This window comes from Aulonocara sp. 'chitande type north' Nkhata Bay, linkage group LG7 (assembly GCF_057382095.1).
Source record: "Aulonocara sp. 'chitande type north' Nkhata Bay isolate Kocher_YH1m ecotype deep benthic linkage group LG7, A_spYH_male_GT1.1, whole genome shotgun sequence".
In the NCBI taxonomy this organism is placed as follows: domain Eukaryota; kingdom Metazoa; phylum Chordata; class Actinopteri; order Cichliformes; family Cichlidae; genus Aulonocara; species Aulonocara sp. 'chitande type north' Nkhata Bay.
Window position 1 is genome coordinate 3339423 of NC_141350.1, and position 15699 is coordinate 3355121.

The 15699-nt window shown below is 40.4% G+C and overlaps 2 protein-coding genes across 8 annotated transcripts in view; both read right to left on the minus strand.

Annotated features, from left to right (window-relative positions):
- Positions 1-9728, minus strand: part of fgd4a (FYVE, RhoGEF and PH domain containing 4a) — a 53918-nt gene extending 44190 nt beyond the window's left edge. Inside the window, exon 1 of one of the 3 annotated variants that reach the window (XM_086297988.1) lies at positions 9538-9728. In XM_086297988.1, coding sequence (XP_086154114.1) covers positions 9538-9640 — 103 coding nt within the window. In that variant the 5' untranslated portion in view covers positions 9641-9728. Of the gene's footprint in view, positions 1-3334; positions 3490-3529; positions 3963-9537 lie in introns of those variants that run through there. The other 2 variants (XM_086297991.1, XM_086297990.1) reach the window with 2 other exon arrangements.
- Positions 9729-10295: 567 nt separating this feature from the next.
- bicd1a (bicaudal D homolog 1a) overlaps positions 10296-15699 on the minus strand; it is a 31786-nt gene continuing 26382 nt past the window's right edge. Inside the window, exons 8-10 of one of the 5 annotated variants that reach the window (XM_086297999.1) lie at positions 15396-15606; positions 13784-13859; positions 10296-12748 (exon numbers count right to left, since the gene is read on the minus strand). In XM_086297999.1, the coding sequence (XP_086154125.1) occupies positions 13812-13859; positions 15396-15606 (259 nt within the window). In that variant the 3' untranslated portion in view covers positions 10296-12748; positions 13784-13811. Of the gene's footprint in view, positions 15607-15699 lie in introns of all 5 variants that reach the window. The other 4 variants (XM_086298001.1, XM_086298000.1, XM_086297998.1 and 1 more) reach the window with 4 other exon arrangements.

A 15699-nucleotide genomic window follows, 5' to 3' on the forward strand; every position in this document is an offset into this window, starting at 1 on the left:
AATACACAACAAACAAGGTACACAAACCAAAAGCTTGTCTCTACAGCAGTAGAGCACATCTGTCACAAAAGGAGGACAGGCAACGGGTCAGCATCCACCCCCGCCTCACAACTTGCCCTGGATTGGTTCCCACAATCATGCCATCCCTGCTGTCAATCTTCCCCTACAAAAAACCCCAACAACCAGCTGAAAATCGATGCAGACTGTGAAGCAACGACCCTAAAGCAAAGCTGTGCAAGAGATAATAACGCAGCCAGACTGTAGCGTTTATCTAAACATCAAATTGATTAAACAATTAGTTTACCGGGAGTGAGAAAAGGATCTCGGCACAGAAAATGCTTTTGTTATCCATCTCGTCTTTCCACACAGTAAACACGCAGAAGAAATCTCATTATAATCCAAGCTGTATAACAAAATGAGTTCAACGGGATCTTTAACACTGATAAACGCCTCATTATTTTCATGTTTGTGTGTGCAGCAGTGATAGCATACATGTAAACGCGCTCATTCGCTGATCTTATAAAAGGCCAGTTTATCAAGCCAAACACCATCTTGCTTAAAGACAGGCACAGGTTAAACATGAGGAGCGCTGTGTGAAATTCTGTCATATATACCCACCGATCGTCTGTGTCTGTTTGAATTACTATTCAGCAAATGCTTTGTAAATCACATTGTGGCTAACAGGATTTACTACGTTCCCCTCTGCACCATTTAACACTCTAACAAGGCAATCACAATTCAACTGACAAGGCTCATCAGGTGCTCCATACTGACTGATGACAGACAGTGTGGGAGGGTGAAATTTCATTTGGAGCCATAATCATAAATGTATGTTCGACATTTTTAACAGCAGTTCACAAATTTTGAGATTAGCACCTTAAAATCCGAAATACTAAAAACCCACACCTTTCTGATTTGGCGTTTCTGCCCAACATCTGCTGACATGCGTGTTGGCAGAAAGCCCTCTGGTGGTTACAGTCGAGACTGCACACCTGCCTGACAGCTGTTTTCGTGCTTAAACAACATCCAATACATCATCTTACTGTAAATTCCATTGTTTCAGCTTTTAAACCTTTTATAGATTTAAAAAAAGACTCAAATGGAAACACCTGTTTATTTGCATTTCAGCAAATGAAATACCTGAGATCTAAATGTCCTCTATTGCATTAACAGATTGAAGATTTTTCCAACACCCACCCTGATTTAAATGAAACCGACAAGTTTGAAAGTTTAAAACTTGAGATGAATGTATGTAAATCTGAAGATGTCCATACATGTCGTGTCAAACTAATAATGTGAACAGAGAGATCAACAGGTAAAGAAAGAGTTTGCAATAAAGGAGGGAAAAAAAGAAAGAAAAAAACATGTAGTTTTCCAGGAAGCACCTAGCAGAGGTTAACAACAACACTCTCAAGACTCTCACCAAGTGAAACGAACAATGGTGCTAAATTTAGCTCATCATTATCATCTGCACATGACTACCAGACACTTGCCCTTTGTCTACGCAGAACTTACTTTCTTGTTTAAGTTCTTTAAATACGACGTAAAAACAAGGAAGTAACATTGACGAATCAGCCGCCAACTACCAGTAAAGTCTCCAAAGACGTAAGTGTTAATTACACAATATTTCAGAATTTAATTTGAAAATGTCGACAACTGCACTGCAGCACAAACTAAAAGAGTGTGTCATCTTGGGAACACACACACGCAAATGGTCGCACGGACCATTAAGGGGCTGGTCATTATGCCTCACACTCACACACACACACACACACACACACACACACACACACACACACACACACACACACACACACGCACACACACTTACACACACACACACACACACACACACGCACACACACACACACACACACTTACACACTTACACACACTTACACACACACACACACACACACACACACACACACACACACACACTTACACACTTCATGGCCTTGAGCTGAACAAAAACACAGTGAGCAGGATTAAATGCCCGAGGCCAACCCCGACACATCGAGCATTCTTTCATGAACGTAAGCATTTAAAAACAACAGACTGTAACTGTTGTTCACTATTATTTGTAGAACTTGGTGTAAGTATTTCTTAACATGATGCTACGTACCCCTAAAATAAGAGAGGGGATGTCTATATCATTCCTATTCCATTTCCATGCCATGATAATAGAATTTATTTATCATTACTGGTATAATTTTTCTAGTTTCATGGCTACATTAAATTAAGAGAATCTTCTGATAGACTGGGCATTTGTTCCCACATTAGTATGATTAATGCTGCTACTTCAGTGCTTACAGAAGCTAATTTGACTTAAAGTAAACATTCACCATTAACCTTTTTTTAAGAGATGCTCAAATGTTCCCTGAACTAAAACCTCTCTTTTGAACACTAAAGTAAAAATAGAGAATGAATCCAACTGTGCATGTAGCAGTGCTGATAAGTTGGGTCTCCACTGCTTCTTAGACTCTCTCCCACATTAAAACAATGAGCATGGTGAAAGGAGCCGGGCTCGCTGGTGTTCCCAGCCTTTTCCTTCCTGCCAATGTGAATGAGAGCAGAATGTCTCACACCGCTTCTCCTGGTCTGCTTTTAACTGAGGGTGACTCAACCCCTCAACAACACACAGAAGCCGAAGAAAGGTGCGCATTTAAGGGGCTGCAATGTTACAGCACGCATACACTGTATTGCATGAACACAGTTGTAAAAGCTCATCAGGGACGTTGCCAAAAGGTCAGAGTGGTTGGAGGGTCTTAAGAGTGGGAGCCAGTTCCCAGGCCTCTGAGAACAAAACTTTTGGTTTTTTTCCACTGTGGTGGATTTAAAGCTCCCCTCACATGCTGCTGTGTTTCTCTGAGGCTGCAGGCAGGTCTGCAGGGAGGCCAACGCAGTAAATCAACAAGAACATTTAAAGCACTCACTGTACATGACAAGTAGTCGCTCTGTGTGAATTTACCAGTCATTCACGCAGACTGCTAACGAAACCCAACACAATTAGCAGTGCTGCAGAAGGCAAGGCTCTTTAAAGATAAGCAAGAACAAGCAAACACTTGATCGGAGGGAGCTGCAGCACAACAAAGATCTTTGAAGTACAGCAGGAGGACGGATATGTTAGAAATGGGACCTCTCTAACAGTTAGGAAACTAAAAGTTGCTAAATGCCATTTAAACACTGACAACAGAGCATCGAGGACATTTCACATGTAAGAAAATGATTCACACAGGACTTTTTAAAAGCATGAACAAGAAAACTCTCTTCCCTTTTCAACAACATTAACTCATTGCTGTGTAATTCATAATGACAGGTCTCTAAATCTTACCATAGCAGCAGAGCAGACACATCTTTGACTTTTTACCTTTCCGGCTCCAAAACCAGTACTTGCGTCGTCGTTTCATTATCCGTCCAGTGTCTTTTACTTTAAAATGATAACCCAAATGGTCCTTCTAAACATATATATTCAGCTAAAGATAGTATTCATCCTCACTGTGTCGTCCAGCCTGTGAGAATCACCTACCCGAGGATATATCGCGTCTCAGACAGGATCTCAGGAAGTCCATCTCGTGCCCAAAAGTGAGGTGTATAAAAAGATTAGGAAAGGAAAAGTGTTACAAAGAAACACTAATGTTGCACTTCCCAAGTGTAAAAAAGTGTACCTTTCCAGTACACCTCTGGGTGCACACTATGCTGCGCTTTACCCTACGATCCTGCAGAGAAAGATAAAAGATGAATCAGCAAGCCACAAACACATTTTAATCCTGTTGCAGAAGGGATGTCCTCAGTTTCGCAAAGGTGAGAACCAAAAAGGCGGGCTGTACGTTTTCACAATATCATCCTTTGTTAAACTTCCTCAAAGTGGAAGGCTCCTTAGCTCATTGGTTCCTTGGTGTCTAGCAGGCCAACACAGCAAGGCTGATTCCTCCTTTTCTCAGTTCAAACTAAAGGTAACAGTGTTGTAGTGGTCTGGGAAGGACCTCTTAGGCTATAACAATGCTTGTCAGGACCGGGAAAAGACACACACACACACACACACACACACACACACACACACACACACACACACACACACACACACACACACACACACACACACACACACACACACACACACACACACACACACACACACTGCAGTCAGGAAGCTCTGGTTGGCGCATGGAAAGAAAAACAGAATGTCCTGGCTGAAACATGGCAGCTATTTAAGCTTCTATTGATTGGGCAAACTGAATCTCAGACTCATTAACATTTAGAAATATATTACAACAACAGATTTACAATAAATTAAAAATCGCCTGAGAGGACAAGCTGACCTTGAATACAGATGAAGATATAAACACAGAAGTTTCAAAATAGCCATGAAATTTTTCACAGAACTGGTGTGTTTTATGATGAGTTTATGAAATTAAAAAAAAACAAATACTGAACACTAGTGTGTAAAAGTAAAGAACAATAGAATCAAGAGCTGCTCAGATGGGAGGTACGCCTGGTTTTGCAAAGAGAATCAAAAGCACCGAACACGATGATTACTCTTCTAATTGATGCGGGATCAGCTGCACAGTGTCATGCCACTCTAAAGTGCAGCTGATACAGGCTTCATTATAAAGGACTACATTTCTCTGAAAGGGCCCTGCCACACTGAGCAGTGACAACCATTTGTAAACATTCCTAAGCGTTTAATGCCTCCTACTGGAGCGTTTGTGAACTGCACCAGTACCTCAAAAATAATTCTACGGTGAATCCATCTGTTTGAGACAGTTTGTGTATGCAGATCCTGACATTACACAGACACAAAAGCCATTTTAGTGCACTACACACCCACAGTGATTATTCCCTGAGTAAACCAAACCCCTCCTCCAGACTTCAATGAGCAATCGTCTATAGTCTGGGTCGTTTCCAGCAGACAGAGTAAACTTTGGGAAGAAATTCCAATAAGGAAACAACCGCATTACTCAGTCTAATAAAGTTAAAGATTAACAAAAATACATACACACCTGGCAAGTGGTTAAATATTATTGTACAACATTTTCACGCCAATGTTAACATGCCAGTGAATATAACAAATGGAAAAACACATCTCAGACGATGTCCTGAAAGTCAAGTGATTAAAAAAAAAAAAAAAATCAATAAATTGATGAGATTCCTCCTGATTCTCGTGACTTTTTCCAAAGAACAAAGCGATAACAAACTTGTGAATGGAAAAATACCAGACAAAAGTATCCATGGAAACCAATTAAAAAGAACTTTTAAAAACACATTAATTCAACATTTGATCCCAGACCTCAGGACAGCTTGAGGGTGGATATTCATTTATTACGTTTATAAAATATTTATCCTCAAACTGAAAGTCTGACATCACAGATCAGCTGTGAGGTGTTGAGTAGGCCACCAAACTATGCTTGGAGCTAAACAAATGTACTGTGACACCTGCACCGAAATCAGAATAATACTTTTTATTCAACAGTTTGTAGTCATCTCATAGCAATTCACGTTTTCCACATTTAAGTTCTTTGCGTTATCCTGAGGAAATGATCTTACTTGTTAGCAGGTATCGTAACTATTCCAAAAACAAAAAACAATTAATTTTTTTAGTTATTACAAAAACCTATTAGTTACATTTTCAATAAAATATTATTTTATAAATTAATAATCTGAGCTGCTGTTATAAAAATCGTAACTTTTGGAGTCGTGCACACATACAGTCCTGTGCAAAAGCTCAGGCACACCTCACTCCTTATACTGTAAACAGGAAATAGGTGAAGCGATTTATTAAAACATATGAAAATATACATGGAAATACAATAAATAAGACAAAAAACCTTTTTGTACAATTCTAACGAGCTTGAAAATCAGTATTTGGTATGATCACCTTTATTCTTTCGATGCAGCCTGAACCTGTGCAAGCCTTTGTCTCATTTCTTTAAGTAGTCTGCAGGAATAATTCTTCAGGGTTCTTGAAGAACATTCAAAGATCTTCTTTCGATGTTGGCTACCTTTTGTTCTGTCAAGATGACTCCTCATTGCTTCAGTAATGTTGAGGTCCGGGCTCTGGGGAGGCCGGTCCATGCGAGATGCTTTTACTGCACTGGCAGTGTGTTTAGGCTCATTGTTGCGCTAAACACGAAGCTCCTGCCATTTATAATTTAGTCTATTTTGATTTTGGCTGAAGTGCAGCCTCAAACCATGGCAGCGCCTCCACCATGTATTACAGATAGCTGTAGACACTGTTTCACATCTCTCCCGGCCTCTTGCATACATACTGTACCGACGACAATTTGAACCACAAATGTCAAATTTGGGCTCATGGAGGTTTTATCTCTTCGGTCCAGCTATTGTGTGATGTTGCATACCTCATCTTCTCCTTGTTTTGCTTATTAACTAGAACTACTCGACACTCTTTTATACTGCCGACACTTTATTCACTTTTAGTCACTTGCAGTTATTTATTCACCTATTCAGTCACTTTAATTTTAAAACTGTGTAATTTTATAACTGTGTATATACTGTATATTCTGTGTATTTATTATCTCACTCTTATTGTTTGTCCTTATCTTCAATGTCATGCTGCTTTGTTGTATCTTAATTACCCCTTGGGGATAAATAAAGTCTTTCTGATTCTGATTATTTAATGATGGCTTCTTGACAGCCATCATCCACTGAGAGCATTTCTGAAGAGGCTTTAGCGAACACTACATGGATCAACTGAAGGGCCAGATGGATCTCAGGGTCTGTGTCAGATTTTCGCTGGATGTTTTCCAGTTTGTCAATAATGTGACTTTCAGATAGTGTTCATCTGCTGTACATAGTTTTTTTTAGGGCTAACATTTCTTAATTAGTCCTCCATTGTCAGGTTTCCTTAAAATTTGTAAGGATGTAGTGCACAGCATGTCAAGATTGCATTTAATAGCTCTTTAGGAATCAGCTCGTTGAAACTTGTGAGGTATGAGGAAGGGGCTGAAAATGAGTAAACAAACAACAACAAAATAACCCAACAACCTTGAAAGACCTTCAGAAAGCAAGTCCAGCTTCTTGTTAGTTTAAATATAAAGAAATAAAGGCCATTATTTCAGACTCTTGCATGGTACATGTGGATTTTTCCTCCAATCTAAGCCGTTAAGACTCTTTAATCACATTTTATTTACAAGATTTTAACTATGGTGTAACCACAGAAGTGGGTGTGGTGGGGGGCTGCGACTGGCCGCTTTCATCATTCAAATAGCAATCACACATGAAGCAATGCTTCTCCATAACCACACATATGATTTATGAGCAGTGTTTACTTATGTGGTTCAGCAAAGCATGTCATAGAAAAAACTAATCACTGTTGAGCCACCGTGAACTCAACTGTACAAGAGAACCATTGCTGAAGAGAGTTAAAGCCAGCGGAGGACAGTAAGACAGTTCAGCTCAGCATGAATGGCCATCAGTGCAGCAAAAACAATACCGGCAACAGCAGGCTAGCAGGCCACACAGCTGCTGATTCATACAGTCCCACTGCTTCTATCTTAGCACACAAAAAACAAACAGTCCCTTTGTTGGAGACTGATACGGCTGTGTTCACATCAGCATAAACCGACGTGCTGTGAAGCTATTTGGACTCCACTGAATTCATTTTACTGTGCGTGTAGATCATTGTGAGACGTTTCTAAGACATGGGCCCACATACACAGATATATTCTGAAGGTTATGATGGTATCCAAAGATATTTACATGGTGCAATCCAACTCCGTTACACTGACACGACAAAAAAGGGCTGACATGGTAACAATGTGTTACAGGTTCAAAGGATAACAAACTTGCAGACCTAATAGTTTATTTCCTGACCTTTTGTCCCCAGTGACGTGATCAAAACTGACACAAACGACTGCAACGTCTGTCCTTCAGAATAAAATAATGGCTTAGAATCCACATTCATACCAAAGCTAGTGAATCGTCTGGCCTGAGTGAATGGAAGTAGAGCGTAACAGATGATTAAAAGTTTAAAACCGTGTCTCTGCTGAAAGCCAGAAAATAACCGCAGTCAAAGAAATGCAGGCTCAGCCAGGCATAATAAAAATGCTGGATCATTAAGAGTCATATTGGATCAAGTTGAACAGAAGAAACAACTGCAGCAGGGGCAATTAAGTCATATGTATTAGTTCGATTCAGTGCTTTAACTCCCGAGAGCGATCACAGTTCATGTGCAGGTTAAATTTACTGTGACAGAACCAGCATGACAGATTTGTTGTTCGGTGCTAATAAACTGGCAGTGAGAATGACGGCTGGCTTTCATGGTAAGATGTTAAAGCCTCTTCTGATGGAAAATGACAAATCAAATCAATTCTTCCAGAAATTAGCCAAGACTTCACATTAACCACATCAGCAGCCTGCGTTGCTCAGTTCTCAGATTCAGTGCTGCATTTTGTTATTATCCTTTGGCCTATTATCATAAAAGCAGTTTTACATAAAGCATAGACAACTTGGTATATGGCGACATTGTGCAATACAAGGGGAAGTGATTATAAACGTATAAAAGTGACTGCAAACACAAGGTGATTCAATGCTTGGTAATATTTTTGGGTATTTTAGGACTGAGCTCACTTCCTCACCTTAAAGGTGTGGACTTGTAACAGGAGCGGTCCACTGACAGGCAGATTTTATGATCTGAAGCCACCTTCCCTCTTCATACATGTAGTGATAATCACTGAACAAAGTTCACATCAAACTAGGAGTACTGTATTCTTAGCTGCATGTTTGCACAAGCATGCAGTAGGACTGCAAGATAAGGCGATAAGTCTAAGCTGATCTTGCCCAGTCATAATTGTAATAATCATTTGGATCCTTTTTCAGAGTAATTTCAAATGTAAAACTGGATTAGCGAGCCGGGCAAACTTTCAGTCACAAGTGCCAGGTCGGGGTTCTGCAAAGAGTCATCTGGAAGTTTGTTTGGTCACAGATCCCAAGATTTTTTTAATGCATTTGAAATGTTAAGCTGAGATACAAAGTGCACAGAAACCTTCTGAGGAACACCTGAGAGGTGTGTGTACAGGCAGTGTCATATGACTGCCTACTAATTTTTGTTCACTGTGGTTATTTGGAAGAAAAAAAGAAAAAACATGCCCTCCAGCCTGCAGATGGTTACACAACAGGTTGGGTCTTGCCTTTAAACCCTTCATACCTGCTGATCAGCCAGCACTTCAGCAGTGGTGTGTAAACACGGGGCTGTAACGGAGGTGTGCCGAGTGTCACGGCCTGGCCATTCCACGCTTACCCAACCGGACTGAGGAAAACACATCACGGCTATGTGACAACTAAAAAAGTCATAAGGTACGATCTGAGTCATTCGTACCTGCACATGAAAGCGTATTTAATGTTTCTAGTGGTTCCTGTGAAGACATATTAAATATTTAAGAAGTTGGATAAAAAAAGTCGCACAAAATAAATAATAAAAATAATAGTTGAGAAATGAATCTCTCAGAGTGGCTTTGGGATTGTAGCCTACATCTAATCATCAAAATGTTCCCTACAATTTAAAAAACAAACCCTCACCTGCTTCTCGTCGCTGCGTGGCGTCCAGACTTCTCGGTTTCCTGCGAAAAGCCACTCTGTTAAAGCTCTCCATTTCCCCCCGAGACTCTGACCGCTCAAGCATTCGGATACTTAAGTGACAGGAATTTCAATCTTCAAGAATAACCACGAAAATGTTGAGCAACGCGATCCCCTCCTCGCTGCAAGTTCACAACCACGTCCAGCTTCGCAGCGCCACTTACAACTGTTTGCCCGGGTCAGTCAGCAGCACTGAAGACGCGCTGGACTTCGGTAAACAGATGTAATAATAATATTCATAAATATAGAAAACCTATGTGAAAGACTTTCGGTTTGATTCAGTGAGTTCCCTCCAATGGCACCTTGATTGGGTGCTTCCCGAGCCGCACCCGCCTCTCCAGTCAGCGGAGCAGAAGCCTGTTTTTTTTAAACCACCTTACAGCGACTTGTGCGGTTTTTATTCCCTCACACACAAAAAACAGAGCAGTGTTGTGTGTGTATATGTACGGTCATTTTAGATCCTTTAAATAGCAACACAGTGTAAAATGGGCTACTCATACAGAACTAAAATAAAAAAGGGGAAAGTGCCCATTACGCAGAATAGGCCATTCATTTTCCTAATTATAGATTCGTGATTGCATATCACTTTAATGTCAAGCTAAAGCTAACTTTATTGATAGTTACAACAACAACAACAACAACAACAACAACAACAACAACAACAACAATAATAATAATAATAATAAACTAATAATGCATTTTTTAGCTGTTACCTTTTATATATTATTTTTTATAATAATATGCAATATTACCAGTGGCACTTACTAAACGGCAGACCGCATACTGCATTGGACTCTAGGAAATATTTGTCACCCCTTTAGGCATGACACTGGCTCACACTGATTTTGTCCTATAGTATAATTTAGCATTTTAACCTATTCTGTGTTGTCTGTAGGAGCACAGGAATACAGGCACCATCATTACAGGAAGTCTCGTGGAGTCTAGTTTTGTGTAGCTCATTAAAAATGGCAAGGCAGAGAAACAGACGCAGAAGCAAAGTCATACAAATCCAAGGGCATCTTTTATTTAGTTGTGAAGCCAATTGAACACCGTTTTAAGTGGTGGAGAAACTTTAAAACCCACCGCAGTACAGCATACTGCTAGCATTCCTTTTTAACCATGTTATATTTTTCCATTTTTAGATTAGTCTCTCTCCATCCATAGCTATGTTGTGCAAACAAACCAAGAGAGTTAGGTCACCGATGAGCCTGCATGAGTGCAGAAGCTACTTTTGGACCACAAATGTTTTCAACGCTCTATAGTTGCAAAAGTAACAATCTAACAATGATAAATCAAACAAATGTACACACACACACACACACACACACACACACACACACACACACACACACACACACACACACACACACACACACACACACACCATCCACTCAGTTGTTACTGTTGTAACAGAAGTTCTGTCATTACAAGATTAATACTGACTATGTAGTTTTAATTTATCCCTTCCATATCCATGTGACAAACAACTGTATCTAACATCAGAGACATTATGAGTGTACCAGACAAGTACGGTACAGAAATATGGGACTTCAATTATGCAACAAACTCCACAAACTGCCCATCTCAGTGTTTCAAAAGCAACAATGTCTCAATTTTTACACAGAAAATTGACAATAGTGCTCCTTCATCAAAATCGGCAACACTCCTCCTGCTGTTTTATCATTCTTATCCTGCTGGTTAGTTCATGATGACGGAAATGGTTAAAAGATTTGGTAAATCTTACCCAGATCAGTCTGAAACAGGGGCAACTGTATTGCTCTAATGCATAGTGCAGAATTGTGCTTGAACAGTACTCCATACTGTATGGAGTAAGCATGTAGAGAAAGCTGAACAAGGTGATGTTTTGAGAACAGCGTAAGCTCGGATATGGAAAATGTCAGCATGATTAACATTTTTCTTAATGTCATAATTAGGGGTATTAATGTGAATAATAAAAGTTTTCTGAAGAAAATGGTGAGATTACAATGATGAAGGTGACAGTTACTTAAGAGGAGGCACACCTTTGGGGAATCCTCTGTCCTTAGCTAATGTTAAAAAAGGAGGTCAGTTCACTCCACGGTCACTTAAACCTGTGCAATTCAAAGAGCAAAATAAAAACCTCAGCCCAACAGCCCTAGTCTTGATCTCAAACACCCAACCACTCACCTACCCCGGTCTCTGAGAGACCTGAGCTATGTAACAGACAAACAACACATCACCAGAGTCTGCTGCAAATCATTACAAAAATCAAAGCAAAGGGAGTTATAAAATAGTCCACAAGCATCCAGACTACTGATGATTCAAAACACAATTAAATTCGCCATCATAAAAACAACAACAAAATGAAAAATATTCTTATTCTTTGAATCTAGACCTTCATTAGCCTGTTTACAAAAACCATATTTGCTAACACCCCTTTGTAAAAATGATATATGTGAGTTTTTGGGGATTATTATGCTGGTAAAATCTAATATTTCAATTTCCTTAAGTTTTTCAAAAGAAGACGTTCTGCTTTTGTTTGTTTTCGTTTTTTGGGGAAACAAATATACATATACAGTAGTGAATGTGCTAAACTGTTTAAGTCTTCATCACAGCAGGAAAACTGTCTTTGAGCTCCATCTCGCAGAATGACAAAAAAGGAAAACACACAAAAATATACAAGTAATAAATATATCAGAAATAAATAATTGGCAGAGTGAATAAATTATAAATAAATACTAGGAGAAACAGGGCGGCAGATTTCAGTGTGTTGTCACTGGCATTTCTGCCTCAGGTCAGGTCTCTGTTTTGTGTTTCCAGGACAGTAGGTCACTTCCAGAGATGAAGGAAGCGTCCTGCTCCTCTTCTACGACCCAGGTAACCAGGAGGCCGGCCACAGCTGGGCAGTGTAGTGCTCAGTGAGATCACAGAGCCCAGTAAGCACCCGGTTGGACTGCTTGGTGGAGGGGAGCTAAACTGAGGGAACCCCCGTCCAGTGTGTCTGTGTCTCTGCAGGACTGCTTCCAGACTGAGGTCTGAGCAGGACCAGCGTGGTTAGGTGCCAGGAGGATGGGGCTGCTGGGCCAGACAGTTACGAGGGTCGCAAGGGGAGAGAAGGCTTCTGCTGCTGGACAGGACTGCTCGGTGTTCCTGGTGGTCTGCCAGAAATTTAGGACTGAAAGGAGGCAAAGACACATGAGAAGAGAATAGTGTGAAAAAGGTTATTCCAAATATAAAATGCAAAAATGGAGCATGAGACGGTTTCCTTCCACATGTAAGCATGAAGAAAAAAACATGCTTAGATGTGGATTAATACCGATACCACTTACATCTGATACCCACTGCAGCATGTTAGCTTAGCTTAGCATAAATACTGGAAACAGCTATTCAGCTCTATCAAAAGCTAGAAAAATTAGTAGTACAGGTTACATCTGAACTTTACAGTTTGCATACTTAAACTCCTTTATTGTATCTATTAAACAAATTCATTTGCTAATGTCGTTCTTTTTCTTTGGCCGTGGCCAGGCCAGCTATTGTTTCCAGTTTTTATGTCAAGCTATTCTAACTAGTGCTAACTAACTGATAGTGACAACTTCATTTGTGGTGCACAGACAGAGTGGTGTCAGTCTTATTGTTTAAGTTAAGGAACAAAGGAAATATGTGCACTTTTAGAAAGTCAACTACTTAAACCAGGCCAGAAACAACATGGTGCACGGTGACATCGAGAAATCAAAACAGGGTTATAACGTGAGGTAATAACAACATCAGCAGTAGAGCCTAACTGAAAAAAGAAGACCCTCATATTCATCACTGGATCAGCTCTTCATTGGCCTGCTAGCAACATAGCATTGTGCAGAGCATACGTTAACAGACCCTCCTTCCAGTGAAAACCTCGCCTTGTCAGAAAAGCATGTATAGATACAAAATGGTCATGCAAAACTGCTCATGCAGAGTGACAAATAATTCATAGTGTGAACTATTAATTCCAGAATACAAGGGTTTGCATAATACTTAATGTAAAGGTTAATATTTGGATCATGCAGGTTCAGTTATCTTGATGCAGGTGTTGCTGCTACTAAACAAATCCAACTAAAAATGTGAAAAAGTCACTTTATATGACAAAGATGTGACATGTTACTGATAGAATTGTATGCAGATAGATAGATAGATATTAGTAAGTCTACTGCTAGCAGGTTCTACAGCTTGTTACCTGCGTACTAGGGAGGCTCTCCCTCGCCTTAGTTGTGGGGAGAGTAGCGGTACTGAGGCAGCAGGCTGCTGACAATCTACAAGAAACTGATAAATTAGACAAATATACAAAGTGGTGACACTCGGGGTTAGACAACAGGACAGAGATAACAGGGTGGACAAGACAAGGGAAGACCTCGTCAGAGACAAAGACACTGAATTCTACTGTTACCGTGACTTTTAGGGTGAAGCACCAGGCTGATCCCGGTCAGTTTTTCTCAGTACATTACTATAGATCAATAGCACACTGGAAACCAAACTGAGTATAGCTCAAGTGACTGCCCAGTCTCATCAGGACCGGCCACTGCACAGCTAGACAATCTGTGCTGGAAGCAGAAAACACAAAACCCCCAAAGAGACAGAGACATGGACACTTTTACACACACACACACACACACACACACACACACACACACACACACACACACACACACACACACACACTTGCCAATACAATATTATATTGATTTGCAAGGGCAAAAAAAGACAAGGACGCGTACAGTGAAACAAAAGCTAAAAATATAATCCTACTCTACCTCACCCGCTGCATATAGGCATTGTATTTTTGGACTACACCAGTTCTGCTGAGGTCTTGTTTACTCGCTCATTTAACACGTAGAAGATTACACATTGCTTTTTAAAAACATTTAGTTTAAATTGGCTTATTTATAATATATGTGACTGTAATTCGGAGTCAAAAGGAGGGAGAAAAAGGTCCAACAGCAATTGACTGCAGTTTCAAAAGGGAAACACATTTGATCAAACACCGCCATCTAGTGTTGAGAAATGGTTACGTCGCAAAGAGGATTGTGCTGTAGCAAAGAATTCTTTTGTTTACTTTCCCTTTTCCAAAGAGGGGTTAGGAATACACGGAGAAAATGCTTGACTGGTTTTCCTACTAGTCTGAGCCTGTCAAAAACCTGGGACAACTTAAGTCATGGTGTAAATAAATTGTAAGGAAAAATCTCAGCTGTAATTCATTGAATCTGCCACAGTGAGGGGCTGTGAGTCATTAAAAATAAAGCCATTTTTGCTTTGTTGTCATTTTGAAACACTTCCTAGTATTGGGGAATGATGTCATATTTTATGGCAGCAGGATTTTAGATGGAAGAAAAGATATCTAATATCAGATTTGTTATCTGGTATTTCATAAAGAATCTTCCCTGTGATGTGTCATGGGCACAGATGTTGCATGATAGTGCACCGGGGTGCCTTATGCATTTCTAAACTAAAGACACGTGATACCACCTCTCCTATTCCACCTAATCTAGAGGCTTCTGGGAAGAAAATTGGTGTTGGGTGTGGAAATGATGATAAAAAACAGCGTAGGGCTAGGCATTTAGGATCTACCAACGACTTCGAACTCCAGAGAGAAACTGGAGTAACTGCAGTGACGCAGAGGTGAAGGTACGGCTGATATCCACAAAGCCACAAACAAACATGAGGGAGGTTAGCTCTACACAGGGAAGATTACAAAGGGTCACAGTGGTGTTCGGGGTGTGAGTGATGATGATGAAGTGGCTGTGGAGGCTGGTAGGGTTGGAAGAAATTGTGGGGACACCTCTGCGACTTACTTTGGGTGGGCTGCTTTTTATCTTGGGCACTTTAGCACCACGGGTACGGTGAGTCTGCTCGTGGTCAAACTCCAGATCCTCCAAGCGTTGGGTCAAGGCCAGTTTCTGCTGGATGGCCATTCGGAGGAGGGAGTTCAGCGTCTTCTTTTCATCCTCTGCTGCCGCTAGCTGCCTCTGCATCTCATCCAGCTGTGTAACATATTCATCACACCTACAGGGAGATTAACAGACACACAGCAGGATTATGTGTAGCCACAAGTCAACATTTATACGCAAATTCTACGTTTTAACCGAACACTTTGCT